Raw genomic sequence first — 23,802 nt, 5'->3', positions numbered from 1 at the left:
TGTCAAACATTACAAATTTTACAGGAATGGCAAACTCAATTAATCGAAATAAATAATAAACATGTCAGTTATTAATTAGAGAAAGAACTTAATAATTAGAACCCAGGTTTAACAATATGAGTAGATGCATGAATGAATAAACTTAGCTGTGAAACTTGTTATTGCAGATTGAACCTTCTTGCTTCAAGTGTAAGGTTGATATTTGATACAAGCGTTGACCGTACATAATAAATAATATTAGCAACATTCCAGTATCAATGTCAAGGGTAAAAATATTGATACGCATAAAGTGCCAAAAATATCAATACAGGGTGGCTACTTGGCTAGCCAACGTGTCAATAGTTTACGCTCCGTAGCGAACGAAACGCAACTGTCTCTGTCGCATTAATATGGAAAAGTGATAGAGAGAGGCTACGGAGCGTTACCTATTGGCACGTTGGCTAGGCACCCAGGTATGCAAAAAGGTCGTGTATACATATTTTTGGCGGTTGGTCCGTGTTGATATTTTAAGACATTGACTGTGCACAATACTTATTGCACTTAGCCATAATTTTTAGACACAGAAAGTCACATTATAGTAGATAAGGATTTACTTATATATCGAGAACGGAACTACATACATTGCTACATACAAAATGAGTTTCACTCGCTCCTCTTGTGATGTCTACGTATTAACTTTTTTTAATACATATCTTGTAATTGGACTATGAAATCTCTACTAAACATTAACACAAATTATTTTTACAAACAAGAATATCTAGTCTAGCGTATACAATAATCATCCGAAATATTTTCTATAATAGAATACGACGGTCGCTCTATAGATTAATTTGTTATTAAATCGAAAGATTTATCATTTGCAAACTTTTTTTGTTTGTTATTTAAAGGCATATTTGATGAACTATTAGGTAAGTAATATTAGAAAACTCAATTTTACTTGGCTAATATCAGCCTAAAATAGGTACAATAACAGTTCGGCAAAGCAGGGCTTGGAACCGGTATTTTTAAAAAACCCCGAAATAACCCAATATTTTGAATTATTTTATGCTCATTACGTAGGACTGAATCATGTATTTAGAAAACAAGTTTGCATTATTAAAACGTCCCATTAAAAATGAAATTATAAACAAAAGAACGTAATAATACCGGTATTTTTGTATGGAGCAAATACCGGTTTCCGACCCCTGCGGCAAAGTACACAATTAGAGAATTGCCACTGATACTAACAATTAAAATAGAAAAAAATTAATAAGAGGAAACAAATACTTACAATAATAAATCTACTATACATAAAAAGCACAATTAAGTATTGTATCACGTATTATAAAAATACACACAGTTTTTTTCAATTCCTATATTTGTTATATAAAATGCTTCCATATCTGTATTTAATGTTCTTCATGATTAATGTTGTTCTGAAAGATGACTTCCGTCAAATTTAGGTACGGATGTAGTGCATAATTATTTCCATCGTATTTTCTCGGAAACGTTCGTATTTGTCATGCTACTCAGTCAACCTCAGTACTTTTTGTACCGAGACTGACTGAAATAGCAAGACACGTTCGTACGTTTCCGTGAAAATACGATAGAAAATAATTATGCACATCTTTTTGATGATTTCGCCAATGTCAAAAGTGTGCTCGTATAGGAGTCACGACGTTGTTCGGTACCTAGTTGCTTTTAGTATAGTCCTGGACTATACAAATAGCCACGATAGATTGCCGCGTGTTGACTCAAGAATGGTTAAAAGCGTTTCAAGATTAATTCTTCATTAGCTGCACACTTCCACGTTAGTTTACTGCATAATATGCTATCAATATTAAACTGTTAACACATTCAATGCCGAAAATCTATCGGGTATTTTATGGTTTCGTTCCGAGGCCGGACGGCCCGATAGTCGGGATCACGTAATTAATGTTTAATGTCATTACCGGGTCTAACGCGATTAAATTTTATTATTTTGCCTTTTTTCCGACGTTTCGTTACGTGGGGTTTCCACAGCTAGTGCAACCTAGCTGAAACGTCGGAAAAAAAGTAAAATAATGAAATTTAATCGCGTTAGACCCGGTAATGACATTAATTATGTGTACAAAACGCGAGAGTTTAGTGTTATAAAAATTTTGTGGCCTGGCGCGGATATCTTGTGTTACTGAGTGACAATGAATGTGTTAAACAACATTAATGAGGAAAAATAGGTTTATATTTTATATTACTGAGGTCAATATCGGAGCTTGAACAAAACTGCGGCCAAAAAATATAGGAGGCCGAAACTGTGTGAGTTTGACCCTCAAATGGTATCTTCCATACAATTTAAACTATAATAATGTCACATGAGACTGCTGATATATACAGAAGCGTATTTAGGCGGCGATTTGACGAACCGGATTGACCATAAAAGATACACATGATGTATTATGGCTACAAATATTATACACAACTAAATTAATTAAAGTATTATTTCAGTATTATATATAATATATAACTAACTATGTATGTATGTATGTGATGTAACTTTACTAATACTTTGAAAATCAGAACCCAAAGTTCTACCAAACACTATTAATTATGAACTTTAAAAGAAGTATACGTAAATAACAAGATTATCTAATTACACAGTAAAAAATCTCCAAGATGTGTTTTAATACTAAAAATTATTATACAAATTTACTTAGAAAAGGGAAAATATACAATAACTGGTTAACATAAATGTATACTTATATGAAAAAAAAATCGGCCAAGAGCATGTCGGACCATGCTCAGTGTAGGGTTTCGTAGTTACCATTCGGTCAGAACAGGCCAAACGGGGGCTATTAGTAAGTATTATGTACTAATATTACATTCCAAGCATGACGCGAAGCAGCGCTTGGTACGTCTTTTTACTAAGAAAATATTCTTTGCTATAACTCAATAACTTCAAAGTTTTCATTGATAGTATTTATTTATTAAGCTTATTTACTTATTAGCTTATACATTTTTTTTTCTTTCGGAGCGATTATTTCCGAAATTATTAACTATCAAAAAATGGTTTTTGAAGACTCTTATTCGTTTTGAAAGACCTATCCAACGATACCCCACCCACATTATTGGGTAAAAGAAAAAATATATATGTAGTGTACATTTATATTCTAATTTAAATTTATCAAGTTACGTAACTAACATCAAAATTATTTTTAGCTTTTCAGTTCGCTTAAAATTCCGCAGTCGTGTTTTTAATTTTTTAATTAATTTATTTTATTACAATTTACCTTACAATTTTTTTTTTGTCGTTTTTAGTTTACCGTTCTGTCGCCATGCATGATTTATGTATCCATGCCAAATGGCAGTTTTCTAGCACTATCGATCACGGAGCAAAGCCGCGGAATGACATGGAGCAACTAAGGGTTTTTAGGTGACTACGAAACCCTAAAAAACTAAATTAAAGCTACAGGCTAAGTAACAAAATCACTTCTTTTCTTTAGTCACTGAAAGTAGTTTCTCTTTTTTCTTTGAACTCTGAAAGTAGAAAAATTAAGGATTAATATAATTTGTAAGTAATCTTTTACTTTTTAATGTGCTGCCAAATGCCAAAATCTAGAAAGAGGGTCCAAAAAAGAGTATGAAATCTAAAAACCGTGTATTCTCTTACATCTTAGGGCAGTGACTTATTGTCATGAGCTCACGAGGTCTAATTTCGTACCTTAAGAGTCCCCGGCAAGCTCGGTTCTCCATACAAACGTAGTTACGCTCTCATTTTTAAACGACTAGCTAGATTGCTCTGAAACTTTGTACTTACAATAGGATAAGGTATATCTATGTATGAAATTAGTTTATGTAGCGTCAGATACAAAAGTAAAAAAAATACAGCGAATTTACGTTTTTGCTCCATTTCGTTTGTTTTATATACTAGAGCTATATAAACTATTTACAGACCTAGATATACCTCATGTCATCGTATGTGCAAAGTTTCAGTACAATCCAACACGTAGTTTTAAAATGAGAACGAAACTCCGTTTGTATGGGAAGGTGAAATTCGGCCTAACTTAACTTCTTTTTTGGCCATATATTATTTGGTCTTTTTTATTATAGGGCCAATGCCGAAATCACAAAAAAAAAACATGAAACTGGCAATTTTTTTTTCGCAATTTCGGTACTAGACTAGAGTAGAATAAAGGAGTGAGGTGTTTGTTACCCAGTGTCGACGGGCGAGAAGAAGAAGCCCCTCGCGCGGGGCGCGGACGCGGACGCGGGCGCGGGCGAGCCCGCGTCGTGCGGGAAGGCCCACTGCGCCCAGTAGTCCGCCGGCAACCGCAGGAGAAGCTGCATCACCTGACATCACCACATCACATCTCATCAGTACCATCAATCCTTTACAAAAAGTCTAGTGTTCTGTGTAGGGTGAAGTATATCTCTATTGTTCTCAACGCTATCCCGTTTTGTTAGGTACGGTTTTCAGATATAACTTTTTGCCAGATATTGCAAGTCTATTTGAAGTTTACTATTCGAATTTACCACTGCAAACTGAATGACATGACTGCATAGATTAATTACCCAATATTAATTTTCCCTATTTTATTCCCATCACGGATCGGATACCGGTATTTTTTGTATGGGAAGGAAAATGGTATTCTTTCTAATTATTTCATTTCTAATTGGGCAATCTAACAATACGAAGTCGTTACCTAAAAACACAACACATTTCGAGTATAAAATAGTTCGAAATATATGAATATTTCGAAGTTTTTGCACAAAACCGGTTCCGATCCCTGATTCCCATTCGCGTTTGTCCCCATATTTTTTTTTCCATACGTTCCCACAGAACTGGACCTCCGTGGGAAAGGGCTCTTAGCGTCGCGGAAAACTGAACATTTTAGATGCATATATTGTCTGAATTTTATACTCAAGGAATAATTGTAAACAAACAACTGTCACTGTCAAAGTGACACTTGCATGCAAGTCAGGGGTTCTCATACTCTCATACTTACAAAACAAAACGATCAAATTGATAACCTCTATATTTTTTGAAGACGGTTTAAATTAACGCCCTTAAAAGCGATAACGGGAGCACTCAATCTCGTAAGTTTGTGAAAAATTATGTTGAGCGGCCGGCAACTTGGTCGCCCGGGTGAATCTCTATAGTGATTCCAGTGCAATAAATAAACTACCCGACAAAAACAACTTTTTAGGGTTCCGTACCCAAAGGGTAAAAACGGGACCCTATTACTAAGACTCCGCTGTCCGTCCGTCTGTCTGTCCGTCTGTCACCGGGCCTCATGAACCGTGATAGCTAGACAGTTGAAATTTTCACACATGATGTATTTCTGTTGCCGCTTTAACAACAAATACTAAAAACAGAAATAAATGCTGCAAGTTTTTTTGTCACCGGCCATACCTTTGTTTACATTGATTCCGTAAGAATAAAATTCAGACTATAGTTAGACTTACATTGACCATCTGCGGTGTGGCACTATACATGTCGGCTATCTGCGTCATGCCGTACCCGACCACGGTGGGCCCGAAGATCCTGGCCAGGTTGTCTATACCCATCTCGCACTCCGGACTCTCTGCTACCCTGGTAAATAAATACTTACTTAGCGCCACTTGGATCATTCCACTGACCCGGGGTTACCCGTTAAACCTGGAGTTACCACGGTTACCAGTACAATTTGACACTGGGTTAACGGTTTAACCGCTTAACCCCGGGTTAGTGGGATGGTGCAAGTGGGCCTAAGTGTCTTAACATGCGGAGGTAATGTGCACCTCGTGCAAGCAGAATTAATATATGTATAACGGTGGCAATACAATAAGTGCATTCCCGTTGCCAGGGAGGTTTTGGGATTTAACTGAGCAACTCTTACTACGGGACCAAAAACGAAATCGCGAAAAAAAATTACCATAAAAAATGGACCAGCCAAAATGTATGAAACAGCCAATTTTTTTTTTGCAATGGGGTCAGTCCCATAGTAAAAGTTGCTCAGTATATTCCTAGGAGGATATAACCAAACGGAGTTGCTATTAACGGGCATTCCCCTCTGTCAAAAATAGTCGGCCAATGGTCATACACAATGTATGGACTGACGTTTATCTGACATGGCTATTTTGACGTTACGTATACATTTGACGTTCCCCTCCCCCGCAAACATTGGCAGACTTTTTGTACAGTAAATACCAGACGCGGCGGCTCCGTCTGGCTATATCCTCCTGGGTATAAGACTTCCGGTTCGAACGCCATCTTGATAGTAGCCTCGTGATTAATTCCTTTGTTTTTTGCTCATTAATATTGTTTAAAGTGTAATATCGATAGCTTTATTATACAATAATCTAATGTGGTAGTGTGCAGTGAATGGAGAATTAATCTCAAACCACCATTTTGGAGTCAACGGCCGGTAGTCCACGTGCTTCTCGTAAAATCCAGCTATCGGTTTTACGAGACAACTACAACAACCACCGAACAGTGTCGTGCTCTAAGAGCATTTATTTTGTTCCTACCCTTTTACGTGACATTGGCTACGGGCAACACCGTCCTCAAGTCCATCAAGAAAACAAACATCCTAGGTATAATCCCAAAACCTCCCCGGCAACGGGAATGCAGTTGTTTGTGTATATATGTTATATATGCATGTTTGACGTCCGGTCTGGCCTAGTGGGTAGTGACCCTGCCTGTGAAGCCGATCGTTCCGGGTAGGAATCCGGGATTCCAACCCGGGGGCATTTATTTGTGTGATGAGCACTGATATTTGTTCCCGAGTCATGGGTGTTTTCTATGTATTTGTATATTTGTATTATATATCGTTGTCCGGTGGGACTTAGTCAATCTGTGTAAGAATGTCCTATAATAATTATTGATTGATATGTATAATGTGTGCGGTGCTGACTTGTGCAGATGCAGCACGAGGAAGGCGAGCGTGTCGCGGTTGGGCGGCGGCAGCTGGGTCACGGCCTGCACCACGGCCGCCGCCGCGTCCGTCGGCTCGCCTGGGACAAACAAACAAACAAACAATTAAATAAAACTATGAAAACGGATTATATCGCGTATATTGAATTTATAATACATCCCGACGTTTCGAACCCTTTACAGCGTTCGTGGTCAACGGGTGACTGAGGAAAAATTACAAAGTGCAAAAATACCCACATACTAAAATAATGAACAATCATAGACTACAAAATTTAAGGCTGGTTGTACATGCAAAATCGGTTCATAAGGCTAGTTATACACTACAATTATTTTCAAGTAAAGATATATATATACGCGATAAAAAACAAACAATTAAACAATACGTTTATCGATCTACATTAAACCCATTATAAGCGATTACGTAACCGCTCTATCGCAAAAGTTAGTGAAATAGTTATTTGTGCAACGAGAGAGGAAAGTTGGTATTTTCTTGCGAGTGTTGATTTTGAGTCCCGAGAAAGCGAAAGAATCTATAATTGAATCACGAACGAAGCGAGTGATTCTAAGTTAGAATCTTGAGCGTAGCGAGGGACTCAAAAACACGAGATGTAAAATAATTTTGCTCTCGTGTGATACATATAATTTTTCACCTCAGTAGTGAGAACATTTTAAAAGTTAAAATGTATTTTGAATTTGTAATAGACCCCGAAGTATGAAGTGGCAGTGGCGGTCACTAAATTAAAAAGCTACTTGTTTCACTCCCTGGAATGAGGAAAGTCGCACTTTCACTTTATTACTAAGACTCCGCTGTCTGTCTATCTGTCTGTCCGTCTCTCTGTCTGTCACCAGGCTGTATCTCATGAACCGTGATAGCTAGACAGTTGAAATTTTCACAAATGATGTATTTCTGTTGCCGCTGTAACAACAAATACTAAAAAAGTACGGAACCCTCGGTGCGCGAGTCCGACTCGCACTTGGCCGGTTTTTATTTTCCATTAATACTTATACCAAAATGTTTTTGTTAAAATTTAGTTTCCCTTTAACAAAGTCATTATTTCTGTAGTAGAATATAAAAAGATTTCTAATAAATATGGAAAATATGGACAGTTTAAGTACCTTGAATGCTGCAAAAGTTTTCTTTACCGGCCACACCTTTGTTGACATTAATTCCGTGTGTCTAAAAATTCCAGTTAGTTTCGGTAGAAAAAAACCGGCCAAGTGCGAGTCTGACTCGCCCACCGAGGGTTTCGTACTTTTTAGTATTTGTCGTTATAGCGGCAACAGAAGTACATCATCTGTGAAAATTTCAACTATCACGGTTCATGAGATACAGCCTGGTAACAGACGGACAGCGGAGTCTTAGTAATAGGGTCCCGTTTTTACCCTTTGGGTACGGAACCCTAAAAATACCCTTGAAAACTTGGGAAAAAAGAAATTGCCTTATATTGATAGTTTACCTAGCCGAGCTGCTTCCATAAAGTCAGCCCATAGCGCGTTGGAGACGAGAGGCTCCCGCAGCGAGCGAAGGAAGTCCTTAATGCAGCCGCAGAGAACGTGAATGTCCTCGTTGGATAGTTGCGGCGAGCCGCAGCCGCGGAGGAAACGCTCCTGAAAACGGAAAAATCACTTCAATCAGCCTGTGGTATACAATGTTACTCACTATTCTCCATCCAGAACAAGGTATACGATTTTTAGACCAACGAAACCCCTCTATTTATTGACCGAAGCGGTAGCGTAGGTCTCCGTTTTAACTCGGGCAAAATGCTTTCGTATGTCCGGATGTTCTCCTCTACAGGTCGCAATTCTCAACTGATTCACGTAAAATCGAGTGACCAGATTTTATGATAAAATAGTTTTAATTTGTCGATTCAGTGTTTTTCAAAATGCGGAAATTGCCATAAAGGACTTAAGCATCAAAAGCGTATATGGCGCTTAAGACCATTGTGAGTTTACCGTGATAACGACTCAATGAACTAAGTATTTTTCAATTTTACATTTTCTAAGCCAATCGCGAGGTCTACAGCTCACAGAGCCACTAGTTTAATTAGCTTTCTATATTATATCTAGGCATCTGGCAATTTTATCGAAGGTACAGAATAGATAGTAGTAGGTACCTTCAACCGCTTGACATCCTTTTCCACGGCGCTGATTCTGTACAGTCCTCGCTCTGACAATCCTCGCTTCTCCACCTCATTGATGCAGTGCACCAGCAATGCGGGCACCATGGGGGGCGTGCTAGGCGCGAAGTCCGATATACAGCCGTCCTGGAAAGTGCGCGATGGTTGCAACACACTTCAATAGGTGAGTTCTCACAAAATGAGATGGCTCGCGAGAAAAATTGCCGTGCAAGGCAGCTCGGACTGTGGAGATGCCTCGCTCGAGGCATCGGGGCCAATCGTGTATTTTAATAAGTAAAATTATTCTAGTGCTTTTGTAAATTCATCCCTTAATTGAGTTAAAAGGGGTTAAAAGTGTGTATCGGGAGTAAATCCACGTGAGCGAAGTCGTGGGCTGTTGCCTAGTACAGCATAATCGAAGTTTGAGCCCACGATTTTTGATTACCACACACATATCATTACTACAAGCGCGAGGTGAGGCTTGTATAAATAGGATTACTTTTACTTATAACTCTGTTCTCTTGTAAGTGACTTGTATGTCTTTTATGAGAATAAATATCTTTAAACCTAACCTATATGTGTCGTTATCAAGCAAAAGGTATCACATTGTCGCTTGCCATAAGGACTCTGTGACAGGTTATTCGTATATGGATACAAGCAAAATTTCGTCTTTATAGTAAGCGACAATGTGGTACCTTTTTCTTGAAAACGTCACATATGCAAGGTTAATATTGTTACGCATACCGCGGCATTGTTCCGCCTGGAGGCGGCCCCGGCGCCGGGCGGCACGCAGGGCAGCGGCAGCAGCGCGCGACACTCGGGGTGCGCCTGCGCACGGCACGTCTCGCACTTGTTATATATTATATAGAATAGCATACCGCGGCATTGTTCCGCCTGGAGGCGGCCCCGGCGCCGGGCGGCACGCAGGGCAGCGGCAGCAGCGCGCGACACTCGGGGTGCGCCTGCGCACGGCACGTCTCGCACTTGTTATATATTATATAGAATAGCATACCGCGGCATTGTTCCGCCTGGAGGCGGCCCCGGCGCCGGGCGGCACGCAGGGCAGCGGCAGCAGCGCGCGACACTCGGGGTGCGCCTGCGCACTGTTATATATTATATAGAATAGCATACCGCGGCATTGTTCCGCCTGGAGGCGGCCCCGGCGCCGGGCGGCACGCAGGGCAGCGGCAGCAGCGCGCGACACTCGGGGTGCGCCTGCGCACGGCACGTCTCGCACTTGTTATATATTATATAGAATAGCATACCGCGGCATTGTTCCGCCTGGAGGCGGCCCCGGCGCCGGGCGGCACGCAGAGCAGCGGCAGCAGCGCGCGACACTCGGGGTGCGCCTGCGCACGGCACGTCTCGCACTTGTTATATATTATATAGAATAGCATACCGCGGCATTGTTCCGCCTGGAGGCGGCCCCGGCGCCGGGCGGCACGCAGGGCAGCGGCAGCAGCGCGCGACACTCGGGGTGCGCCTGCGCACGGCACGTCTCGCACTTGTTATATATTATATAGAATAGCATACCGCGGCATTGTTCCGCCTGGAGGCGGCCCCGGCGCCGGGCGGCACGCAGGGCAGCGGCAGCAGCGCGCGACACTCGGGGTGCGCCTGCGCACGGCACGTCTCGCACTTGTTATATATTATATAGAATAGCATACCGCGGCATTGTTCCGCCTGGAGGCGGCCCCGGCGCCGGGCGGCACGCAGGGCAGCGGCAGCAGCGCGCGACACTCGGGGTGCGCCTGCGCACGGCACGTCTCGCACTTGTTATATATTATATAGAATAGCATACCGCGGCATTGTTCCGCCTGGAGGCGGCCCCGGCGCCGGGCGGCACGCAGGGCAGCGGCAGCAGCGCGCGACACTCGGGGTGCGCCTGCGCACGGCACGTCTCGCACTTGTTATATATTATATAGAATAGCATACCGCGGCATTGTTCCGCCTGGAGGCGGCCCCGGCGCCGGGCGGCACGCAGGGCAGCGGCAGCAGCGCGCGACACTCGGGGTGCGCCTGCGCACGGCACGTCTCGCACTTGTTATATATTATATAGAATAGCATACCGCGGCATTGTTCCGCCTGGAGGCGGCCCCGGCGCCGGGCGGCACGCAGGGCAGCGGCAGCAGCGCGCGACACTCGGGGTGCGCCTGCGCACGGCACGTCTCGCACTTGTTATATATTATATAGAATAGCATACCGCGGCATTGTTCCGCCTGGAGGCGGCCCCGGCGCCGGGCGGCACGCAGGGCAGCGGCAGCAGCGCGCGACACTCGGGGTGCGCCTGCGCACGGCACGTCTCGCACTTGTTATATATTATATAGAATAGCATACCGCGGCATTGTTCCGCCTGGAGGCGGCCCCGGCGCCGGGCGGCACGCAGGGCAGCGGCAGCAGCGCGCGACACTCGGGGTGCGCCTGCGCACGGCACGTCTCGCACTTGTTATATATTATATAGAATAGCATACCGCGGCATTGTTCCGCCTGGAGGCGGCCCCGGCGCCGGGCGGCACGCAGGGCAGCGGCAGCAGCGCGCGACACTCGGGGTGCGCCTGCGCACGGCACGTCTCGCACTTGTTATATATTATATAGAATAGCATACCGCGGCATTGTTCCGCCTGGAGGCGGCCCCGGCGCCGGGCGGCACGCAGGGCAGCGGCAGCAGCGCGCGACACTCGGGGTGCGCCTGCGCACTGTTATATATTATATAGAATAGCATACCGCGGCATTGTTCCGCCTGGAGGCGGCCCCGGCGCCGGGCGGCACGCAGGGCAGCGGCAGCAGCGCGCGACACTCGGGGTGCGCCTGCGCACGGCACGTCTCGCACTTGTTATATATTATATAGAATAGCATACCGCGGCATTGTTCCGCCTGGAGGCGGCCCCGGCGCCGGGCGGCACGCAGGGCAGCGGCAGCAGCGCGCGACACTCGGGGTGCGCCTGCGCACGGCACGTCTCGCACTTGTTATATATTATATAGAATAGCATACCGCGGCATTGTTCCGCCTGGAGGCGGCCCCGGCGCCGGGCGGCACGCAGGGCAGCGGCAGCAGCGCGCGACACTCGGGGTGCGCCTGCGCACGGCACGTCTCGCACTTGATGCCCACTTTCGCGAACTTTATGCTGTAAACACGTTATTTTGTTATAAAATATAAAAATAAATAAAATAAAATAAAATTCATTTATTTCAGACAAACATGGTCCATAATATTTTGTTAGTTGTTAATTAAAACTTATAACTACGGTTAACTTAAAAATAAACTTACACAACTATCTTAGGTGCTAAAGATAAATGCAGAGAGGACCAGTGTCTTATCAGGCCACTGTCCCATCTGTCAGCCACGACGGTCAGGAGACTGTGGCGGCTGTCGCGCACCCTGCGGAGCGTCGCGGCGCAGCGCTTGCGCAGTGTCGCGTGGAATCCGTCCACATGAGCATCCGCGAACATGCCCGACGCACTGCAGTACCGAGGCAGCCGCAACAGTACCCTGAACGCGTCATTATATTGTACGCGCATGGCGTTGAAAGCCCTTTGCGTGTACCGAGTCCACAGGCTGCAGGTGTACAGCGATGTACAGAACGCTCGAAATAATGTTAGTTTAACTTGCGCTGTACACCGGCTGAACCTGCGAGCTATCATATTGGCCCTGACGGCCAGGGCCCTCCGCTCCCTCTCAATATCGGCGTCATCACGGAAATCGTCGGTTACCAAGTGCCCAAGGTATTTAAATGAGGAAACCCTTTTCAGTTCCACGCCATTCAAACGAATGGGTGGGACGTGTGATGGGCACTTGCTTCCCGCTTTGAACACCATATATTCGCTCTTGCTTACATTATATTTAAGGTTATGCGTTAGGGCATATGACTCACACCTTTCAATAAGCAATCTCAGACCACCGACCGACGGACTCAACAGTACCATGTCATCGGCATAGCTTATGTTATTGAAACATACCCTATCTATATGACAGCCTTCACGTGTACTGCTGAGCTCGCCGATCAAGGCATCGATATACAAATTGAAAAGTTTGGGCGAGGTCAGTCCCCCCTGCCTCACCCCGCACTCCAGACCGTATTCGTCCGACAACACACTACCCCAGCGAACACAATTCCGTTGGCCAGCATACCAACACCTGAATATGCGTGTGAGTTCCTTAGGGAAATGCACTTCGTCTAGCTTATTCCAAAGTAGATCATAATTAACAAGATCGAAGGCCTTGGAAAGATCGAGAAAACACGCATAAACAGGTGTTTTTCTGCGTGTGTAGTACTCGACAGCTTGCTTTAAACAAATGATGGCACTTTCAGTAGATAAACCGGCTCGAAAGCCGAACTGTGCATCATGTAATTTTATACATTTGTCCAATTGCACATTGAGCAAGCCGTCGAGCACCCTAGCCACAATTGTTGCTAGTGATATAGGCCTGTAGTTAGCTCTGTCGGATATGTCACCCGTTTTATTTTTGACAATGGGCACAACAATGGTTTTGGTCAAATTAGATGGCAGGTACGAGTGACTTATACAAAGGTCAAAAAACATTGCCAATATGCGGGGTAGGTGAGGACCAGCAAACAGCAGATGCTCGATACTTAAATGATCGTGACCGGGCGACTTTCCTCTCTTCATATCTTTTATTATTTTACTTACGTCATCTGCACTGAAATGGATCTGAAAGTCACTCCCCTCCGATACACCAACATCGAGCAACTGCCGCCGCCCGTCAGCGGGCGAGGCAGCGGGTTTAACGTTGAAATGGTCCTTAAATACATTTGCAATGCCCTTGGGATCCGAAACTCCGTTCACGCTTACAGAAAGTCCAGGCCTAGTGTCCAACTTTTTCGTCATTTTCCAAAAATTTCGAAAATCATTTTTCGCGTGGTGTGCGGCAAGTAGGTCCATTTTTATTTGGTCTTGATGTTGTTGGACCCATCTCAGTTTAGTTTTAAATATTTTACGACTAAGAGTCATAGCATCAAAAACGGACCCACTATTAGGCTTACCACACGAAACCCAGTCCTGGAATCTAGCCCTGGCCTCCCTTTGCGCATCGCTTACATGTTTGTTCCACCCTGTGACTATCTTTTTTCGGCATCCGGAACCTGTGGCAGCTTTGCTGTGCATAGAAGCCAAACATAACGATGATATTAATTTTAAATACATTTGATCAATTATCTTACAATGGTCAGAGTTATTTAAACAGCAGCTACAGCAATCCCTTAATTCGGAAGGAAAATCAATAAGTTTTAAAAGTTCACTACATTTATTTTCATATTTTTCAATTTCATCAGAGGTTCTTTCCCCCCAAGTTACACATTTCCCATTAAATATTGCACAGTTATTACTCGTATACACTTTAGGCTTAACTAGATTAAAATTACATTTAATTACAAGAGGGTAATGATCAGAACAAAAGACATCGTAATTAGTGAAAATATCAACAATAGCGCCCAGCCCGGCTGACGTGGTTACGCAATGATCCAACCACCGCTTAGATCCGTGCACTTCACTTAAGTACGTGTGCGCGCTCGAGTCTATGCCCAGTTTAACGATATCAGCGCAGATCCAGTCCCGTTCCGCACAGAAACTAAGTAACTCGTCACAAAATAGTTCGTATGGATGCGCATTGAAGTCTCCTAATAAGTAAACTGTTTCCACGCAACTTTCTTTCACTATAGCATCCATTGTACTGACACATTGTACGAAGTCTGGCAAGTTATCGATAGCATTATTCGGCATGTAAACGCTAAACACTATTATGTGTTTGTCACCTAACGTTATATCGATCGCACTAATCCTAACGTTATCGCACTGAATAACCGACGTAGACGGAAAGAGCTTCTTACGCCACAGAAGTGCAGTGCCACCGTACGGCCGGCCGCGCACCATTCCCGCTGTCGCGTCCACCGCTGAGGTCCCGGTGCAGGCAAACTCGTCGCTTATGGTGTTTAAATATGCAAGGTCACTTGGTATAAGCCAGTGCTCTTGAATGGCTATTATATCCGCCGTATTGCATAATATTCTAATATCGTCAATGGATCGCTTAATGCTTCTACAATTAAATGAACAGAGTGTTACTTCACTTAATCCCATAAATTAAATTATGTTTGTTTACGTTATGGTCGTCGTAGCACTCGTAGCACCCGGCGTAGCACTGGTCGCGACGCTTGGCGCGGTGTCGCGGCCGGTATTTACAAGTACATACTTAGATGTAATAAACCGGCGAAATATTATGCCGCTAGGCCACAATGACTCATCTAAAAACATGCTAATTTTTTCTTGACATACGTAAAACTTATAGGCGTTATAATTATTGCTTTTGTTTTTCATCACTATTTGTTCTAGCGTCACTGTGTCACTAGTTTTCTCACGTATGTAGTTAATTATGTCTGCTTTTGACGTATCCTTGTGCACGTTCGTAATCATAATAGGAACCTTCGGATCGGCAGCTTTGAAGTTTGTCTTGGTTTCGGCCTTGCCCATCATGCCTACACGCCGATTCTTCGGCGCAGGTTTTGACTTCTTCACCACTTTCTTCCATTCTCCCTCCTTCGCTATATCAGCAAAGCTCCTAACAGGGTCCAAGGTCACTGGATTCGGTAACTCCTGACTTTCTGCTATTAATAGTGGGCCACTAAATAACCGGTTTATTGTCATCGTCTCAACTTGCTCATCGGTGCACGACACTTGTTTACTCGGCGGCTGCTTAGTTGCAATGGCGGCGGTCGGCGGGGGTGAGGAGCGCGGCGGTGTTGGCTGCGGCGTCAGGTTCAGCGCATGCGCAGATGTGTTTTCTTGATCAGCGCTGACGCCGTTCGTATGTTCGGCCGGTTTCCGATTCCGTACCGGTCCCACACGGGCTCGATTGAGACAGGACAGTCTTGTTATGTTCATCGGCATTTTCTATACTGCTCGATATGTGTAAACCCATTGGTCCGCTGTTTAAATATGCACCACGTCTAACGTTAACATTTAAATTTGAATGACTGACGTTTCTATAGAATGGATCACTTTCGTTGGAAATCCTACGGCACTCCATAGCAGTCTTTTCCAGATTTTCAAACTGCTCCTGCGTAACATACCGCGCTTTTATGGTTTGCAGTTCATTTTTAAGCACTACCATATCTTTAAGAAGCGAAGTTAAGTCCACAGAGTCAAAGTCTATTGGCGGTAGCTTGTGTAAGTCCTTGGCCACAAAAACCGGAAACTTGTCAGGATCTGTCTCTCGCGCAAGGTCAATAATATCGTCAATATCACGGCGCTGATGCCCCTCTCGTCTTCGGTTTATCTTCCTTTTTCGTACCGGGACGGATAAAAACAGTAAATCCTTAGCCGTCCTTATGTCTTGAGCCGTAAAGAAGGCCAAACAAATTCTGCTCATGCTCTCATCGTCCATAACATGTAACTTATTTATCACAAACGCCAACAGCTCGTTCACCACAATATTACAATTGTTGCACTTCAACGTATGCGCCATGATGGCTAGCTATTCGCGTTCGCGACGCGACCGGTAGTTACGAATGCGCGCGCGCAACTGATTATAAAAGTGGCCTCTTTCGCTCCGGCAATGGAATGAAATTCCAATTGAGGTTTTTTAGAGAGGCTACAGTATTAGGTTGTTCAAGAAATGTTCGAAAAAGGTTTCTTTTCTATAGGCAAACACCATCATACCGGCGTCTTGCCGCAGGGCCCGCAGGTCTCGCGCTTGTATAAGTTCTTGGCCACGAAGTTGTGTTGTCTGGTTCTAACTAGAGTACTCACGTCATGCCGTAGGGCCCGCAGGCCTCGCGCTTGTATAAGTTCTTGGCCACGAAGTTGTGTTGTCTGGTTCTAACTAGAGTATTCACGTCTTGCCGCAGGGCCCGCAGGCCTCGCGCTTGTAGAAGTTCTTGGCCACGAAGTTGTGTTGTCTGGTTCTAACTAGAGTACTCACGTCATGCCGCAGGGCCCGCAGGCCTCGCGCTTGTATAAGTTCTTGGCCACGAAGTTGTGTTGTCTGGTTCTAACTAGAGTACTCACGTCTTGCCGCAGGGCCCGCAGGCCTCGCGCTTGTAGAAGTTCTTGGCCACGAAGTTGTGTTGTCTGGTTCTAACTAGAGTACTCACGTCTTGCCGCTGGGCCCGCAGGCCTCGCGCTTGTAGAAGTTCTTGGCCACAAAGTTGTGTTGTCTGGTTCTATCTAGAGTACTCACGTCTTGCCGCAGGGCCCGCAGGCCTCGCGCTTGTAGAAATTCTTGGCCACGAAGTTGTGTTGTCTGGTTCTAACTAGAGTACTCACGTCTTGCCGCAGGGCCCGCAGGCCTCGCGCTTGTAGAAGTTCTTGGCCACGAAGTTGTGTTGTCTGGTTCTAACTAGAGTACTCACGTCTTGCCGCTGGGCCCGCAGGCCTCGCGCTTGTAGAAGTTCTTGGCAACGAAGTTGTGTTGTCTGGTTCTAACTAGAGTACTCACGTCTTGCCGCTGGGCCCGCAGGCCTCGCGCTTGTAGAAGTTCTTGGCCACGAAGTTGTGTTGTCTGGTTCTAACTAGAGTACTCACGTCTTGCCGCAGGGCCCGCAGGCCTCGCGCTTGTAGAAGTTCTTGGCCACGAAGTTGTGTTGTCTGGTTCTAACTAGAGTACTCACGTCTTGCCGCAGGGCCCGCAGGCCTCGCGCTTGTAGAAGTTCTTGGCCACGAAGTTGTGTTGTCTGGTTCTAACTAGAGTACTCACGTCTTGCCGCAGGGCCCGCAGGCCTCGCGCTTGTAGAAGTTCTTGGCCACGAAGTTGTGTTGTCTGGTTCTAACTAGAGTACTCACGTCTTGCCGCAGGGCCCGCAGGCCTCGCGCTTGTAGAAGTTCTTGGCCACGAAGTTGTGTTGTCTGGTTCTAACTAGAGTACTCACGTCTTGCCGCAGGGCCCGCAGGCCTCGCGCTTGTAGAAGTTCTTGGCCATGAAGTTGTGTTGTCTGGTTCTAACTAGAGTACTCACGTCTTGCCGCAGGGCCCGCAGGCCTCGCGCTTGTAGAAGTTCTTGGCCACGAAGTTGTGTTGTCTGGTTCTAACTAGAGTACTCACGTCTTGCCGCAGGGCCCGCAGGCCTCGCGCTTGTAGAAGTTCTTGGCCACGAAGTTGTGTTGTCTGGTTCTAACTAGAGTACTCACGTCTTGCCGCAGGGCCCGCAGGCCTCGCGCTTGTAGAAGTTCTTGGCCACGAAGTTGTGTTGTCTGGTTCTAACTAGAGTACTCACGTCTTGCCGCAGGGCCCGCAGGCCTCGCGCTTGTAGAAGTTCTTGGCCACGAAGTTGTGTTGCCTGGGGCGCGCGCGCGGCGAGCCGCCGTACGCCGCCGACACGCAAGACGGCGTGCGCTGCACACAGCGCATGGGGGTGTCCGACGCCGTGTCTGTGTCTGATACGAAACAATAACACAAGATAGAATATAAATTAATCCTATGTCTATTTACTTGATTACAAAAAATCAAAAAAAGTAAAATCGACTTCAAAAAGGATAAATAAAATATTATCCCGTTTATAATATGCGCTAGCGACTGAAACGTTTGAAGTTGGTGCCAAGCCAAATAGTTACAATTACAATACTGGTTATATACTGGTTCTTTCTTTCTTATCAAACACCAGGGTTGGCATTCGATTTGACGGTGTGGAGGTTTTTAAGATTTGGCTTGGCACCAACTTCAAACGTTTCAGTTGCTAGCGCATATAAAATGGGATATTTTATTTTATCTTTTTTGAAGTCGGTTTTCCTTTTTTAATGATTTATTTTATTTTTGCATTTTAGTTTTAAATTTTTCATATGAGTGATGCATCATTCTGTAAGACTCGTCCTGTCTGGCCAAAGTATGTATCAAGTTTCAAGGTCTGGATCTGAAGCTATCAAGATTTGAGGAGTTGGACCTCATAAACTGTCATGTCACTAAACATTTTTGCGCTTTGAGTATGTACGTATCAAGTTTAAAGGTCTGGATCTGAAACGATCAAGATTTGAGGAGTTGGACCTCATGGAACCCATCATCAGAACTAGATCTTGATACAAGTGTTCCTTCAGAACTTGCTTAACAAACTTATTGTATTCTATTTTTAGTATTTGTTGTTATAGAGGCAACAGAAATACATCATCTGTGAGAATTTCAACTGTCTAGCTTTCAACTGTCTAGCTATCACGGTTCATGAGATACAGCCTGGTGACAGACGGATAGACAGCGGAGTCTTAGTAATAGGGTCCCGTTTTTACCCTAAAAAGTATAAAAGGTCAAACCATACCAGTGGTTCTAGGAGGCGCGGAAGGTGTCGTATGCTCCTCCTTCACTCGTTTAACGGACAAACGAGAGGTCTTGCTGGCCGATTGCGCAGGCGCTTCGTCACTGCTTTCTGATATAGGTTGCTGGAAAAACATGGTAGTCAGCATCAAATATACAGGGCGGAAAAAAATCATGGGCCCAGTAGGCCGAGCACATGATTGGCGCGACAGTATCTCGCCGCGAGATAGACTACCCGTCTTTTACTAATGATACCGGTATTTTTTGTACAGGGACGAAAACGGTATTTTTACGTTCCTTGTTAATTATTAAATTTCTAATTGGGCAATCTAACAATACGAAGTCTTTACCTGAAAACACAACTGAACCTACATTTGGAGTATAAAATAATTCGAAATATATGGTTTTTGCAAAAAACCGGTTCCGATCCCTGCGGTGTCAGCATGGTTGCATTTTTATCAGCTGTCACTATGCCTGTCACTTTCGCACTTACATACATGTTAGAACGTGACAGGCATGGTGACAGGCGATAAAAATGCTACCAGCTAAGCCCGCTGGTTCAATAATTAGAGTGGTTAAGTCGTATAAGCAACTTACGAAGTTTTTGGGCGGCTTCATGTCATGGTTGGTGGCGGCGCGCTCTAACGTGAGAGTCGTGGTCGCGGTGGCCAGCACCTTGCCGCCTTGCAGCTCCACAGTCTGTGAAAGGTGTCCAAGTTATTTACATGATCTAGTGCAAGCTGCCTGTGCAGGCTGGTTCTGTTCCCACACACCGTGCGTAAGTTCCCACTCCGTCAAAAAATAAAAGCTGTCACTCGGACGCCACGTCACCGAAGTGTCAAAACTAAAATTGAACTTTATGCACATGCACGTAGGTCTGTTACTCTGTGGTCTTTGACCGATTTATCCGTCTTTGGCGTTCGACCTGCGGTGGCGATATATCCGTCATTGGCGTCCTAAAGGTCAAGCGGTATACAACACCTAATTTTGGATGGGAAACTCCCAAAACTGGCGTTCTTCTGTGGATTTCAGCACTCTAAGGCTGCTCCTGACTCGATTTGATAGAAATACGACTTAAAAACAAACAATGAACTAAATTAACTAAAAGTTTAATTGCAGTTCAAGCTCACTTTGCCAATGATAATGACATAGGAGGGTGTCCCATTGCTGGCGCGTCTTACAACGCTCAACGTAATAACCACATTTCCGAGGGTGTTTGACAAAACTACTGAGTACTGAACTTAGTAGCAGAACTAGTAGAACACCGGCGTTTCTTGCGGGCGGGCGCGTCTCGGGCCGCTCAGCCTCCCCGCTGCACCCACGAGCGGCGGGGCGACGCTATAGACAGGTCCAGGTCTTCTTTAGAGCGAGAGTAGGACATTTCTGAAAGGACTGTGCCTAGAGGAACAGATAGTCAGCTGTTTGGAACAAACGCACTGACCTTGGTAGCAGAACTGGTAGAAGACCGTCGTTTCTTGCCGGCGGGCGCGTCTCGGGCCGCCCAGCCTCCCCGCTGCACCCACGAGCGGCGGGTCGACGCTATTGACAGGTCCAGGTCTTCTTCAGAGCGCGAGTAGGACATTTCTGAGAGGAGCGTGCCTGGGAAAAAAGATAATCAGCTGCGCCATATTTTTTAGACATCAGCGGCACCATTTTTTTTAGTAGTACACTACACTTATTTTTCAAATTTGAGAATTTTTATGTTATTTTTACTCTGAACAACAAGCTCTTTCAATCTTAATAGGAGAAAAAGAGTGTACCAACATTTATATACTTTTTTTTTGGTTCCTTCCATTCCATTACCGTCATGCAGTCTAAGAAAAATGGTAACAAAATGGTTTAATTTCGATTCTGTTACACAATTTTTGTCAGAAAAAGAGCTTGTGATTCTGAGCAAAAACATAAAAATTCCCTAATTTGGAAAAAAAGTGAAGTGTACAACTTCAAATAAAATGACCCAGCTGTATTGTATAATCATTTTAAGATTGTTTTGAAAGTACTATCTGATGTGTACAATAGCCGACTTTGAAAGAGGAGGTTCTTTTTACGTAACAAACAGTACTCCCCAAGTCCCCACTTCATTAAATTAGTCATTATTAGATTAATCAAATAGCTATGTCTATATGACTAAAAATTATCTAACTTACCAGTCGAGTTTAGCTCCGGAACACCAGTGAGCCTGGCATTATGCTCCTGATGAGCCGTACCATTGAGGAAAGCTAGCTTTTGCAATGTCTCATCATTTAGCTTCGCTCGGTTATCATTGAAGAGCAGGTCCCGAGCCATATCTAATAGCTTACTCTGCAACAAGATGATAAAAATTAAGACGTAAAAGAGACATTCACTGGAGATACAATACAATCACTAACATCAGTCTCACAATTCAGCATGGAAATGCCATAAGCATCTACAGTCAGTCTTGTACATTTTGCCATGTGGTTATTTTTTGAAAACTGAAATGAAACCCTGAAAACCATACATAAGGTTTTGTTTTCTTAAATTTGACAGATCACAAAGAATTTATAAGCACAACATTATGTAGTTTTATGTTTAGATTTTTTATTTGATAATTGTACGTTATGTACACAAAATTGAAATCTACCAATTTAGAAAGAAAGAAAGAAAGAAAATACATTTATTTGACGCCACAACATAGTACATAAAAAAAAGAAAAGCATGCAGACAAAAAAACATTTGGACGCCAAAAAGGACTAAGGAAGGAATTTACATACATACATAAAAGAATTTAGACAGGAATGTATGAACATTTTAATTTACTAAATCGTGATAATTCACAGGATGACTACATTTGGTGGGGACACTACAGTTTTAACAACCATCCTAGTTAATACTTGTGCTGCATGCTTAGTTATTAAGTTAAAATAGTACAGCATATTTATATTTAACTGACACAAATGTATTACAAGAGCTCAACTAACTGCCATCAAACTGTTTCGCAGTTTGGCAGTAATATTTCAATGTAACACGTATGTACCATGTCTTATGAAAATAAATGAATGAATGAATGTTCAAGTAAAATGTTGCAAAATAAAAGAATCTCACCAGTTCACTGTACTTCTTCATAACAATGTTCCTCTCCCTCTTCTCCCCATCCAGAAGTTTCCGAACATGTGCAAACTTGGCCTCCCACTTGGACAGAGTCTGGTGAGCCTCCATCAATTCTGTCTGCAGCCGAGCGGCCTCTGCCTCCGCCGAGGCCCATTGGCTGCGCACCCATTCCATCTGCTTCACAAATGCTAGGAAACCTGAGGGGAAAATATAATTATCAGCATTTGCTTGCTTGTTGTATGGTCGAGTTCACAAACATGAGCCAATGTTCCGAAAATATATTTACACAACCTTACTGTCAGTGTCTCAGACGCGTGTTAATATATTTTTGGAGTATTGGCTTGCTGTTGTGTTTGTGAACTTGAGTGTATATTAATGAAATTCATAATAAGTAAACTGTTAATTGCCTAGTTATTATTATTAACAAGTTTTTTTACATTGAAACAACAAGCTAGTCAGAAAGTGAGATAAAGACGTATTAAAGAGTCGTGGAAGTTCTGATCAAGTAAATTAGTTTCACTGAATACAAAATGATGAAAATAGAAGCAATAGCTTACTGAATTTATCATAAAATTCATAAACAATGTGTTACTTCTCGAGAATAAGTATGTTTAGTAATATAGGTAGCGGGTAGACTAATAAATTTCAAGGCAAAAATTAACATGACTGATAGAAAAAGCCAAGTCAGTGTAACTGATAGGAGTTAGATTCCAAAGTCTGACGATAACAAGTAACGACATAACTTTCGGCAAGCGTTTTATGAGTGGAAATGTTATATTTTACTTACATTGTTCCGAATATTCGTCGTTGAGAACGTTGTTCAGTCGATTTAAATCATCAAATTGAGCGACCATCGAGAGAGCCAGCCTTTGCTCAACATCCGAATTTCCTGAACTCATTTTGGTTTAGAATAACAATACACTGAACATTAATCAACACAAATTACGAAATCTTAAAGAAATATCACATTTCAAAGAAAGCAAATCTTATTCCAATTTAAAAAACAACTCCACTCCCAATTCTCAAACAACGTACGAAAAGAAACGAAACCTTGAAAAATAACGGCTTTGGTCATTCATCCATGGAGGTGGGATTCCATGAATGCGTTCAAAATGTGGTATAGACCACACAACTTTATTTTAGGTATTTCTAATTATACGAGAAAATTTTACGTTAAGAATATAAATATGACAAAATAATGATTAATAAACAAAACTTACCTTAAACTTTTTCTATACGAACCACAAATATTATTATTTCTAACTATATCAATCGCTCTTTACAAAACATTTGCATGAGTCCAATATTCAGAACGTACTATGTTGCCATCTAAAAAGATTTACTATATATTCAAAGGTAAATACCGCAAAAGCACAGAATAGTTGGTCAAACCAAATTGTCAGTATAACAAAGCTATGAATATACAAATACAAATAGGCTTAAAAATAATAATACAAACTAGGTATAAATAAACTTAAAATAAAGGCCCTATAAATA

At 43.4% G+C, this 23,802-nt stretch overlaps 2 protein-coding genes across 2 annotated transcripts; both read right to left on the bottom strand.

Moving 5' to 3' along the window:
- Window positions 1–1,566: 1,566 nt before the first annotated feature.
- On the bottom strand, window positions 1,567–23,330 carry LOC134745970 (rac GTPase-activating protein 1-like). The gene is made up of 14 exons (XM_063680118.1): window positions 23,093–23,330; window positions 22,300–22,502; window positions 21,384–21,537; window positions 20,678–20,835; window positions 19,834–19,935; window positions 19,241–19,361; window positions 18,212–18,371; window positions 11,981–12,113; window positions 8,986–9,135; window positions 8,329–8,479; window positions 6,852–6,951; window positions 5,422–5,548; window positions 4,169–4,305; window positions 1,567–3,492 (listed from the first exon to the last, which is right to left on the bottom strand). Exons 1-14 carry the CDS (start codon window positions 23,202–23,204, stop codon window positions 3,459–3,461), a joined length of 1,842 nt encoding a protein of 613 aa, XP_063536188.1. The 5' UTR covers window positions 23,205–23,330; the 3' UTR covers window positions 1,567–3,458.
- Window positions 12,249–16,501, bottom strand: LOC134745969 (uncharacterized). Its single transcript, XM_063680117.1, has 2 exons — window positions 15,861–16,501; window positions 12,249–12,946 (listed from the first exon to the last, which is right to left on the bottom strand). The coding sequence occupies exons 1-2, from the start codon at window positions 16,463–16,465 to the stop codon at window positions 12,253–12,255; spliced, it is 1,299 nt and encodes a 432-aa protein (XP_063536187.1). The 5' UTR covers window positions 16,466–16,501; the 3' UTR covers window positions 12,249–12,252.
- Window positions 23,331–23,802: the final 472 nt, after the last annotated feature.

Source organism: Cydia strobilella, chromosome 12 (assembly GCF_947568885.1).
Source record: "Cydia strobilella chromosome 12, ilCydStro3.1, whole genome shotgun sequence".
NCBI lineage: Eukaryota > Metazoa > Arthropoda > Insecta > Lepidoptera > Tortricidae > Cydia > Cydia strobilella.
This window is presented reverse-complemented; position numbering and strand designations above follow the sequence as displayed.